Source organism: Aedes albopictus, chromosome 3 (genome assembly GCF_035046485.1).
Source record: "Aedes albopictus strain Foshan chromosome 3, AalbF5, whole genome shotgun sequence".
Taxonomy (NCBI): Eukaryota; Metazoa; Arthropoda; class Insecta; order Diptera; family Culicidae; genus Aedes; species Aedes albopictus.
This window is the reverse complement of record NC_085138.1, coordinates 270,048,898-270,061,948: the sequence shown is the minus strand read 5'-3', so window position 1 is coordinate 270,061,948 and position 13,051 is coordinate 270,048,898. Positions and strand designations below refer to the sequence as shown.

The 13,051-nt window shown below is 40.6% G+C and overlaps 1 protein-coding gene across 2 annotated transcripts in view; it reads right to left on the bottom strand.

The window, feature by feature from the left end:
• LOC109433216 (anoctamin-4) overlaps positions 1–13,051 on the bottom strand; it is a 133,551-nt gene extending 120,500 nt beyond the window's left edge. The window contains exon 1 of one of the 2 annotated variants that reach the window (XM_062860783.1): positions 11,741–13,051. In XM_062860783.1, the coding sequence (XP_062716767.1) occupies positions 11,741–12,127 (387 nt within the window). In that variant the 5' untranslated portion in view covers positions 12,128–13,051. The remainder of the gene's footprint in view (positions 1–11,740) is intronic. The other variant, XM_029857012.2, reaches the window with a different exon arrangement.

Genomic DNA, 13,051 nt, shown 5'->3' with positions numbered 1-13,051 from the left:
CGGTTTGCCAAAACCTTAGCCTCCAAACTTTTGTGGGGGCTTGTGCTTGAAAATCAGATCAATCTAAGAACAAAATTGCAAAATCCGTATTTCATGAAATTTTTTTAGTAAACCAACACGGATTTTTAATTACTTAGGAGCAATCGCTTCCTTAGGGTCCCAGCTAACTCCCAATATGCGGGTTGCGACCTTTCGGTTTGCCAAAACCTTAGCCTCCAAACTTTTGTGGGGGCTTGTGCTTGAAAATCAGATCAATCTAAGAACAAAATTGCAAAATCCGTATTTCATGAAATTTTTTTAGTAAACCCACACGGATTTTCAAATACTTGGGCGCAAACGCTTCCTTAGGGTCCCAGCTAACTCCCAATATGCGGGTTGCGACCTTTCGGTTTGCCAAAACCTTAGCCTCCAAACTTTTGTGGGGGCTTGTGCTTGAAAATCAGATCAATCTAAGAACAAAATTGCAAAATCCGTATTTCATGATTTTTTTTTAGTAAACCAACACGGATTTTCAAATACTTGGGCGCAAACGCTTCCTTAGGGTCCCAGCTAACTTCCAATATGCGGGTTGCGACCTTTCGGTTTGCCAAAACCTTAGCCTCCAAACTTTTGTGGGGGCTTGTGCTTGAAAATCAGATCAATCTAAGAACAAAATTGCAAAATCCGTATTTCATGAAATTTTTTTAGTAAACCAACACGGATTTTTAAATACTTAGGAGCAATCGCTTCCTTAGGGTCCCAGCTAACTCCCAATATGCGGGTTGCGACCTTTCGGTTTGCCAAAACCTTAGCCTCCAAACTTTTGTGGGGGCTTGTGCTTGAAAATCAGATAAATCTATGAACAAAATTGCAAAATCCGTATTTCATGAATTTTTTTTAGTAAACCAACACGGATTTTCAAATACTTGGGCGCAAACGCTTCCTTAGGGTCCCAGCTAACTCCCAATATGCGGGTTGCGACCTTTCGGTTTGCCAAAACCTTAGCCTCCAAACTTTTGTGGGGGCTTGTGCTTGAAAATCAGATCAATCTAAGAACAAAATTGCAAAATCCGTATTTCATGAAATTTTTTTAGTAAACCCACACGGATTTTCAAATACTTGGGCGCAAACGCTTCCTTAGGGTCCCAGCTAACTCCCAATATGCGGGTTGCGACCTTTCGGTTTGCCAAAACCTTAGCCTCCAAACTTTTGTGGGGGCTTGTGCTTGAAAATCAGATCAATCTACGAACAAAATTGCAAAATCCGTATTTCATGAAATTTTTTTAGTAAACCAACACGGATATTTAAATACTTGGGCGCAAACGCTTCCTTAGGGTCCCAGCTAACTTCCAATATGCGGGTTGCGACCTTTCGGTTTGCCAAAACCTTAGCCTCCAAACTTTTGTGGGGGCTTGTGCTTGAAAATCAGATCAATCTAAGAACAAAATTGCAAAATCCGTATTTCATGAAATTTTTTTAGTTAACCCACACGGATTTTCAAATACTTGGGAGCAAACGCTTCCTTAGGGTCTCAGCTAACTTCCAATATGCGGGTTGCGACCTTTCGGTTTGCCAAAACCTTAGCCTCCAAACTTTTGTGGGGGCTTGTGCTTGAAAATCAGATCAATCTAAGAACAAAATTGCAAAATCCGTATTTCATGAATTTTTTTTAGTAAACCAACACGGATTTTCAAATACTTGGGCGCAAACGCTTCCTTAGGGTCCCAGCTAACTCCCAATATGCGGGTTGCGACCTTTCGGTTTGCCAAAACCTTAGCCTCCAAACTTTTGTGGGGGCTTGTGCTTGAAAATCAGATCAATCTAAGAACAAAATTGCAAAATCCGTATTTCATGAAATTTTTTTAGTAAACCAACACGGATTTTCAAATACTTGGGCGCAAACGCTTCCTTAGGGTCCCAGCTAACTCCCAATATGCGGGTTGCGACCTTTCGGTTTGCCAAAACCTTAGCCTCCAAACTTTTGTGGGGGCTTGTGCTTGAAAATCACATCAATCTAAGAACAAAATTGCAAAATCCGTATTTCATGAAATTTTTTTAGTAAACCCACACGGATTTTTAAATACTTAGGAGCAATCGCTTCCTTAGGGTCCCAGCTAACTCCCAATATGCGGGTTGCGACCTTTCGGTTTGCCAAAACCTTAGCCTCCAAACTTTTATGGGGGCTTGTGCTTGAAAATCAGATCAATCTAAGAACAAAATTGCAAAATCCGTATTTCATGAAATTTTTTTAGTAAACCCACACGGATTTTCAAATACTTGGGCGCAAACGCTTCCTTAGGGTCCCAGCTAACTCCCAATATGCGGGTTGCGACCTTTCGGTTTGCCAAAACCTTAGCCTCCAAACTTTTGTGGGGGCTTGTGCTTGAAAATCAGATCAATCTACGAACAAAATTGCAAAATCCGTATTTCATGAAATTTTTTTAGTAAACCAACACGGATATTTAAATACTTGGGCGCAAACGCTTCCTTAGGGTCCCAGCTAACTTCCAATATGCGGGTTGCGACCTTTCGGTTTGCCAAAACCTTAGCCTCCAAACTTTTGTGGGGGCTTGTGCTTGAAAATCAGATCAATCTAAGAACAAAATTGCAAAATCCGTATTTCATGAAATTTTTTTAGTTATCCCACACGGATTTTCAAATACTTGGGCGCAAACGCTTCCTTAGGGTCTCAGCTAACTTCCAATATGCGGGTTGCGACCTTTCGGTTTGCCAAAACCTTAGCCTCCAAACTTTAGTGGGGGCTTGTGCTTGAAAATCAGATCAATCTAAGAACAAAATTGCAAAATCCGTATTTCATGAATTTTTTTTAGTAAACCAACACGGATTTTCAAATACTTGGGCGCAAACGCTTCCTTAGGGTCCCAGCTAACTTCCAATATGCGGGTTGCGACCTTTCGGTTTGCCAAAACCTTAGCCTCCAAACTTTTGTGGGGGCTTGTGCTTGAAAATCAGATCAATCTAAGAACAAAATTGCAAAATCCGTATTTCATGAAATTTTTTTAGTAAACCAACACGGATTTTCAAATACTTAGGAGCAATCGCTTCCTTAGGGTCCCAGCTAACTCCCAATATGCGGGTTGCGACCTTTCGGTTTGCCAAAACCTTAGCCTCCAAACTTTTGTGGGGGCTTGTGCTTGAAAATCAGATAAATCTATGAACAAAATTGCAAAATCCGTATTTCATGAAATTTTTTTAGTAAACCAACACGGATTTTCAAATACTTGGGCGCAAACGCTTCCTTAGGGTCCCAGCTAACTTCCAATATGCGGGTTGCGACCTTTCGGTTTGCCAAAACCTTAGCCTCCAAACTTTTGTGGGGGCTTGTGCTTGAAAATCAGATCAATCTAAGAACAAAATTGCAAAATCCGTATTTCATGAAATTTTTTTAGTAAACCAACACGGATTTTTAAATACTTAGGAGCAATCGCTTCCTTAGGGTCCCAGCTAACTCCCAATATGCGGGTTGCGACCTTTCGGTTTGCCAAAACCTTAGCCTCCAAACTTTTGTGGGGGCTTGTGCTTGAAAATCAGATAAATCTATGAACAAAATTGCAAAATCCGTATTTCATGAAATTTTTTTAGTAAACCAACACGGATTTTCAAATACTTGGGCGCAAACGCTTCCTTAGGGTCCCAGCTAACTTCCAATATGCGGGTTGCGACCTTTCGGTTTGCCAAAACCTTAGCCTCCAAACTTTTGTGGGGGCTTGTGCTTGAAAATCAGATCAATCTAAGAACAAAATTGCAAAATCCGTATTTCATGAAATTTTTTTAGTAAACCAACACGGATTTTTAAATACTTAGGAGCAATCGCTTCCTTAGGGTCCCAGCTAACTCCCAATATGCGGGTTGCGACCTTTCGGTTTGCCAAAACCTTAGCCTCCAAACTTTTATGGGGGCTTGTGCTTGAAAATCAGATCAATCTAAGAACAAAATTGCAAAATCCGTATTTCATGAATTTTTTTAGTAAACCAACACGGATTTTCAAATACTTGGGCGCAATCGCTTCCTTAGGGTCCCAGCTAACTTCCAATATGCGGGTTGCGACCTTTCGGTTTGCCAAAACCTTAGCCTCCAAACTTTTATGAGGGCTTGTGCTTGAAAATCAGATCAATCTAAGAACAAAATTGCAAAATCCGTATTTCATGAAATTTTTTTAGTAAACCCACACGGATTTTCAAATACTTGGGCGCAAACGCTTTCTTAGGGTCCCAGCTTACTCCCAATATGCGGGTTGCGACCTTTCGGTTTGCCAAAACCTTAGCCTCCAAACTTTTGTGGGGGCTTGTGCTTGAAAATCAGATCAATCTAAGAACAAAATTGCAAAATCCGTATTTCATGAAATTTTTTTAGTAAACCCACACGGATTTTCAAATACTTGGGCGCAAACGCTTCCTTAGGGTCCCCGCTAACTCCCAATATGCGGGTTGCGACCTTTCGGTTTGCCAAAACCTTAGCCTCCAAACTTTTGTGGGGGCTTGTGCTTGAAAATCAGATCAATCTACGAACAAAATTGCAAAATCCGTATTTCATGAAATTTTTTTAGTAAACCAACACGGATTTTTAAATACTTAGGAGCAATCGCTTCCTTAGGGTCCCAGCTAACTCCCAATATGCGGGTTGCGACCTTTCGGTTTGCCAAAACCTTAGCCTCCAAACTTTTGTGGGGGCTTGTGCTTGAAAATCAGATCAATCTAAGAACAAAATTGCAAAATCCGTATTTCATGAAATTTTTTTAGTAAACCCACACGGATTTTCAAATACTTGGGCGCAAACGCTTCCTTAGGGTCCCAGCTAACTCCCAATATGCGGGTTGCGACCTTTCGGTTTGCCAAAACCTTAGCCTCCAAACTTTTGTGGGGGCTTGTGCTTGAAAATCAGATCAATCTAAGAACAAAATTGCAAAATCCGTATTTCATGAAATTTTTTTAGTAAACCAACACGGATTTTTAATTACTTAGGAGCAATCGCTTCCTTAGGGTCCCAGCTAACTCCCAATATGCGGGTTGCGACCTTTCGGTTTGCCAAAACCTTAGCCTCCAAACTTTTGTGGGGGCTTGTGCTTGAAAATCAGATCAATCTAAGAACAAAATTGCAAAATCCGTATTTCATGAAATTTTTTTAGTAAACCCACACGGATTTTCAAATACTTGGGCGCAAACGCTTCCTTAGGGTCCCAGCTAACTCCCAATATGCGGGTTGCGACCTTTCGGTTTGCCAAAACCTTAGCCTCCAAACTTTTGTGGGGGCTTGTGCTTGAAAATCAGATCAATCTAAGAACAAAATTGCAAAATCCGTATTTCATGAATTTTTTTTAGTAAACCAACACGGATTTCCAAATACTTGGGCGCAAACGCTTCCTTAGGGTCCCAGCTAACTTCCAATATGCGGGTTGCGACCTTTCGGTTTGCCAAAACCTTAGCCTCCAAACTTTTGTGGGGGCTTGTGCTTGAAAATCAGATCAATCTAAGAACAAAATTGCAAAATCCGTATTTCATGAAATTTTTTTAGTAAACCAACACGGATTTTTAAATACTTAGGAGCAATCGCTTCCTTAGGGTCCCAGCTAACTCCCAATATGCGGGTTGCGACCTTTCGGTTTGCCAAAACCTTAGCCTCCAAACTTTTGTGGGGGCTTGTGCTTGAAAATCAGATAAATCTATGAACAAAATTGCAAAATCCGTATTTCATGAATTTTTTTTAGTAAACCAACACGGATTTTCAAATACTTGGGCGCAAACGCTTCCTTAGGGTCCCAGCTAACTCCCAATATGCGGGTTGCGACCTTTCGGTTTGCCAAAACCTTAGCCTCCAAACTTTTGTGGGGGCTTGTGCTTGAAAATCAGATCAATCTAAGAACAAAATTGCAAAATCCGTATTTCATGAAATTTTTTTAGTAAACCCACACGGATTTTCAAATACTTGGGCGCAAACGCTTCCTTAGGGTCCCAGCTAACTCCCAATATGCGGGTTGCGACCTTTCGGTTTGCCAAAACCTTAGCCTCCAAACTTTTGTGGGGGCTTGTGCTTGAAAATCAGATCAATCTAAGAACAAAATTGCAAAATCCGTATTTCATGAAATTTTTTTAGTAAACCAACACGGATTTTCAAATACTTAGGAGCAATCGCTTCCTTAGGGTCCCAGCTAACTCCCAATATGCGGGTTGCGACCTTTCGGTTTGCCAAAACCTTAGCCTCCAAACTTTTGTGGGGGCTTGTGCTTGAAAATCAGATCAATCTAAGAACAAAATTGCAAAATCCGTATTTCATGAAATTTTTTTAGTAAACCCACACGGATTTTCAAATACTTGGGCGCAAACGCTTCCTTAGGGTCCCAGCTAACTCCCAATATGCGGGTTGCGACCTTTCGGTTTGCCAAAACCTTAGCCTCCAAACTTTTGTGGGGGCTTGTGCTTGAAAATCAGATCAATCTACGAACAAAATTGCAAAATCCGTATTTCATGAAATTTTTTTAGTAAACCAACACGGATATTTAAATACTTGGGCGCAAACGCTTCCTTAGGGTCCCAGCTAACTTCCAATATGCGGGTTGCGACCTTTCGGTTTGCCAAAACCTTAGCCTCCAAACTTTTGTGGGGGCTTGTGCTTGAAAATCAGATCAATCTAAGAACAAAATTGCAAAATCCGTATTTCATGAAATTTTTTTAGTAAACCCACACGGATTTTCAAATACTTGGGCGCAAACGCTTCCTTAGGGTCCCAGCTAACTCCCAATATGCGGGTTGCGACCTTTCGGTTTGCCAAAACCTTAGCCTCCAAACTTTTGTGGGGGCTTGTGCTTGAAAATCAGATCAATCTAAGAACAAAATTGCAAAATCCGTATTTCATGAATTTTTTTTAGTAAACCCACACGGATTTTCAAATACTTGGGCGCAAACGCTTCCTTAGGGTCCCAGCTAACTCCCAATATGCGGGTTGCGACCTTTCGGTTTGCCAAAACCTTAGCCTCCAAACTTTTGTGGGGGCTTGTGCTTGAAAATCAGATCAATCTAAGAACAAAATTGCAAAATCCGTATTTCATGAAATTTTTTTAGTAAACCCACACGGATTTTCAAATACTTGGGCGCAAACGCTTCCTTAGGGTCCCAGCTAACTCCCAATATGCGGGTTGCGACCTTTCGGTTTGCCAAAACCTTAGCCTCCAAACTTTTGTGGGGGCTTGTGCTTGAAAATCAGATCAATCTAAGAACAAAATTGCAAAATCCGTATTTCATGAAATGTTTTTAGTAAACCAACACGGATTTTTAAATACTTAGGAGCAATCGCTTCCTTAGGGTCCCAGCTAACTCCCAATATGCGGGTTGCGACCTTTCGGTTTGCCAAAACCTTAGCCTCCAAACTTTTATGGGGGCTTGTGCTTGAAAATCAGATCAATCTAAGAACAAAATTGCAAAATCCGTATTTCATGAATTTTTTTTAGTAAACCAACACGGATTTTCAAATACTTGGGCGCAAACGCTTCCTTAGGGTCCCAGCTAACTCCCAATATGCGGGTTGCGACCTTTCGGTTTGCCAAAACCTTAGCCTCCAAACTTTTGTGGGGGCTTGTGCTTGAAAATCAGATCAATCTAAGAACAAAATTGCAAAATCCGTATTTCATGAAATTTTTTTAGTAAACCCACACGGATTTTCAAATACTTGGGCGCAAACGCTTCCTTAGGGTCCCCGCTAACTCCCAATATGCGGGTTGCGACCTTTCGGTTTGCCAAAACCTTAGCCTCCAAACTTTTGTGGGGGCTTGTGCTTGAAAATCAGATCAATCTAAGAACAAAATTGCAAAATCCGTATTTCATGAATTTTTTTTAGTAAACCAACACGGATTTTCAAATACTTGGGCGCAAACGCTTCCTTAGGGTCCCAGCTAACTCCCAATATGCGGGTTGCGACCTTTCGGTTTGCCAAAACCTTAGCCTCCAAACTTTTGTGGGGGCTTGTGCTTGAAAATCAGATCAATCTAAGAACAAAATTGCAAAATCCGTATTTCATGAATTTTTTTTAGTAAACCAACACGGATTTTTAAATACTTAGGAGCAATCGCTTCCTTAGGGTCCCAGCTAACTCCCAATATGCGGGTTGCGACCTTTCGGTTTGCCAAAACCTTAGCCTCCAAACTTTTGTGGGGGCTTGTGCTTGAAAATCAGATAAATCTATGAACAAAATTGCAAAATCCGTATTTCATGAAATTTTTTTAGTAAACCAACATTGATTTTCAATTCGTAGGTCTCAATCGCTTCCTTAGGGTCCCAGCTAACTTCCAGTATGCGGATTGTGACTTTGTTTAGCCAAAAACCTGAGCCTTCTAAGGTTTTCATCATTTCTGTAGTTAGCCTCCAATGTTGCATGTCAGTGCCTAACGAAATTTTGTTTTTCTTCTCTATTTGGAAAAATTTAAGATAAATTAAAAGTTTTTATATGTTTTCTGATTGGAAATGAGCTGATATTTCGATCGGCGTCCTTGGTTTTGCCCAACAATGCCCCAAAAAGTTAGCCTCCAAAGATTTGTAGTTAGCCTCCAAACTTGCATGCAAGTTACTATGGAAAAATTGTTTTTCGTTTGTAACTCGTTATTTTTAAGGAAAATTCAAAGTTTTTATATGTTTTTCGATTGGAAATGAGCTGATATTTCGATTGGCGTCCTTGGTTTTGCCCTACAATGCCCCAAAAAGTTAGCCTCCAACGATTTGTAGTTAGCCTCCAAAAACCCTACAACAGCAAATTATTTTTGGAGGCTAAATGGAGGCTAACTACAAACCGCTCATCAATTGGGCCTTTTTCTCTGTGCTTTTGTTCTACTACCGACAGAAGATCCCCGGGAACCACTTTCCCGGGCGAACGTTCCCGTCATCGATCGGAAAAACGGTGTTTCGTGCCCCGAAACTGCGTCCCGGCGCGAGGTGATGACCCATTCCACCAACGACTATTTTGGTTCACCGGCCTGCCTGTAGGAGCCGCCATTGCCATTCATAGTTCCCGCTGGTATCTGCCGCCATCGCTATCTGCCTGCGCCCCGCCACTTTCCGTGAATAACATCGGCTATGGCCGCCGATGAAGTCGAACAACCACCAAACATCCACCAATGAATATCCGGATCATGCAAGTAGCCCTATTATGTGACGTCACCATAGAATAAATTATTGTACTATGTAAATTGCCTCAATGTTAGCTAATTCATTCAGAACGCAGCCCTGGTAATGTCTTTTTCACCATTTTGTGTTTTCCGCCTTGTTCCGGACTCATAACGGAGTCTTCAAGCCTCACTGTTCCCATGATCCGTCGGAAACCATTTGTATAGTCGAGTTGCCCCCCCTCCCTTTATTGTCTGTGTTTATATGACCGTTCATTCCTGTTTGATACTGTGCTCTATTTGTGAGAAGATTATTCTTTAGTTCCTGTTAGTAAAGTGTCCCCAAACGAGTGAGGAAACTGAGGGTTCAAGCCATCCTATAAAGCGACCCTGAGAACCCTAATCCCCTATTCCCTGAGCTAGAGAGTTACAAAACAAAACCAGCGCAGCTGATCTTCTTATTTCAAACTTCTTACAAGTGAGCAAGAACAGAATAATAAAATGCACTGTTGTGTGAAGCTTACTTCTTAAGATTTGTGCGTTTGAAGTTCTGATGCACTCCTGAAGCGGGATTTCAAGACGTTTGTCCTTAAATGAACGCAAAATTCATTCGACTGTTCAATTGGGTTAACTTGACGCACCGTTTCGGTGGATACCGGTGCTATAACTGCAATTTTGTTGCACTTACCGGACTTGCAGTTAAACCGTTTGCACCGACCGAACGTCTACTGTACTTAACCGTGAAAACCAACCTACCCACGAAAATAGCTGCGCGCTTCTGATTCCGCATTCTACACTCTCGCGCTCACTACCGAGAAAACCGACCGACCGACCATCGCAAATAGTCGCGCACTTCTATTAAAATAAGAACATTTGAACAAAAAAAATGTTTTGAAGAAAATAAATTGCTGTACGGACAACTGTTTGATACACTGTATTTTGTATCTTCCGTATGGTGCCGGTGATATTTTGATTAGAGAGAGCATCACGGTCGGAGTCTGCCGTAATGAAAAAAATGGCTATGCCCGCCATCGAGAAAATGCGACTAAATTCTTGGCCAGTTGATAGATGTGTAGTTTTGTGAAAACAACATTGCTAATGTGGTGGAAGCTACGAAATTGATTAGTGGAAATATAGGACCAAAGTGTGATTCCATTGCGAAAGAATGGTTGCTGCGGAAAGAAAAATGCCAACTATCTTATTGAGAAACTGAGTTCAAAATAATGCGCACTAATTCAAAAGCCTAAGCAGGGCCATGTCCAGGGCCAGGGAACTCGAGGTAAATACAGTGTCCCATCCCAGGAATTCGATTTGCCATGGAGTATGCAATAACCATTTTTGCTACGCCACTCTTAATTACTCTGCATACAAATCCACCCCCTGAAAATGAAACGGTTGGTATGGTTGTCTGAATTTCTTTCTCCCAACATTCAACAAATTGCTTCAACTTAGTTGTTCATACGTGAATAATCTGATATTCTTTTTATTTTTTTTCTTCAAATCCAGTTGTCTGCACAGTGGGCCTAGCTTTTCAAATATTTGTTTCATTTTCATATCATCGTGGATACATTACAAGTATCGAAGCTAACTAGAAAAAAACAGAAGAAGTTTTGGAATTTCCAGGACTCTTTTCAATACTGACTATGCAGTGAGCAAGTGCAAGAACAAAATATGTAGAATATAATAGGGTCATACGAAGAATATTTACCAATGTTCAGATCGATGTTTCACCGACGAATACAGCCAGATTTCTTTTACGCGTAGAAACAACTCAGTTGAAAATTAAAAAAAAACTCTGTCGTCGGTAACAATAAAACATGTTTGTTTTTTTTTTATTTACGCATTAATTGTCATTGAGTACAATAAATTTGAATGGTGAAAATTCTACACTGAGGGATCAAAATGAATCTCATTTTTATGAATTAATGTTCTCATTCCTTCATTCATTTTACTAATTAAGATTTTCACTGAGTAACATATCTGCCATACTGCCGTAATTCTACAAATTGACGTGAGCGACATTCAAAATTTCGACGTCTATTGCTTTATATCTGATGAAATAATAACCCTGTGGTATGCTCGCTATATAAGGATGCAAGATCTAGTAGTAATCTAGCATCTATGGAAGAAGACTTAGAGAATGGCCAAGTGCTAGAGTCACAATAACCAAACATGTGCAAAAATTGTCAATGTTGCTTACATCACTTTGCACTTTGCAGAATTACGGCAGCATAACTCTCGATTATATTTCTAATCAACACAAAACATGTGTATTGTAATTAATTGGATTTTTTTCTGAGATTTTACCCCCCGGGGGTATTCATTTCACCCCTCATTGGAACCCTAACAATCTGTTCCATTTGTTTATTAAGTCGAATTGAACATCGTTTACCAGAAATCGAACATTTTACGATGTGTAAGAAAATACTCATGAAAAGAATTGAATGAAAGAAGAAAGGCATTCAGCAGACAATGAATGCAGTGAAACACGAATAAAAAATGGGAATGCCAATCTTCACTTCTTCACAGTTTTTACACTTTACCTAGTCAATTGTCTTGTTCTCGATTTTTGATTTAGGAAATAGATACTGGCAACGGAATGAATTTGTGACACTAACATTGTAACTAATGGACCTTATAATATTTTCTACGCACCTTATTGGATTCTTCGACACTTTTATTGCCCGTTATGAAGCCGTGTGTATCTTGGCTAAATCTGCGTCTCGCTTGAACTGGGCTTGAATGAGCTGTCCTTGGTTGTCTTTGGCGTGATGCTTCGGGGAACGGAGAGCTGGCACGTTGTTCATGTTCGATAAAATTTGGCAGTATCACATTGAGAGAAGATCGGTATAGTATACCCTCCGGTAAACTGCCGTTTCGGGCAGGTTTTGCTTCACTCGTGTAAGGTCCGTCGGGTGAAATGCTTGTGCTAGCCGTTTTATCACTTTCGTCGTCTTGGCTTGGAGTAATTTTAACTAGAACACAACTATTTATAGATTCACTAGTTTCACTACTGGGAGGTTCTTGATTTGCGTCACTCATTCTATAAGGATTATAATTCCACACTAACAGATAGGCCAATTTATGAGGCTCAACACTACGAGTTCAAATTGATCCATTATCCCTTGAGCCATGGTTCACTAGCAACAACGTTGCAAATCGGTTATACCACTCCAGATTAACCTATTTAAAATTCATTCATATCGATCGTTTCACCGTAGGAAGGTAGGTGCTTCCCACGTTTCTTTTTCAGCTGCAATCGGCAATCCTTCGTTTCTGCAGGCGCTTGCATTAGCAGGAACTATTAAATATGCGACCAAACTGAGGTCTTCCTCATGACAACACTTAAATTGCCACCTCCGAGGTGGCTCAGTAATTACCGTAGGAGAACATAATTTTCTCACAGGGGGCTTCTGTATGAGCGACAAACACAATTTTACCTCTTCTCGATCGCACAATTCTGAGGCATTTAATGTGGGCATGTATCACTCACGGGGTTGTGAAGTTAAATGTCACATAACGATGGATAGACACTAGGACACCAGCCTGGGGGTACGCCTTGCGTTTTTTTACCGGCCACTATGCCCGTTAACCGCTGGAATAGATACACGGTATCCGAATGACATATTATCGATTTTATTTGACTCTAAATAAATGATGAACCGATTTCCATTCACGGTTCTAACCTACAGAGATGGTATCGTTTACGATGTAGTGTTTACTTAACCAACTGAAATCACATTCTTTTACTGGCACAGTATGCCTAATTCACTTGTTAGACTATTTTTTAATGAAAAAAAAAGATAACAAAGTCGCCTAAAATCACTGCCTCAATGCATAAGTCTCAACGTTCAGATTTTCCAAAATTTTCCGCTAATTACTACCGATTTGATTGTCATTGTTCCGAGAAGAAAACCGCTCACGGCCGTTCAAACAGACTGCTCGATGTGGAATAACCACCGAGGA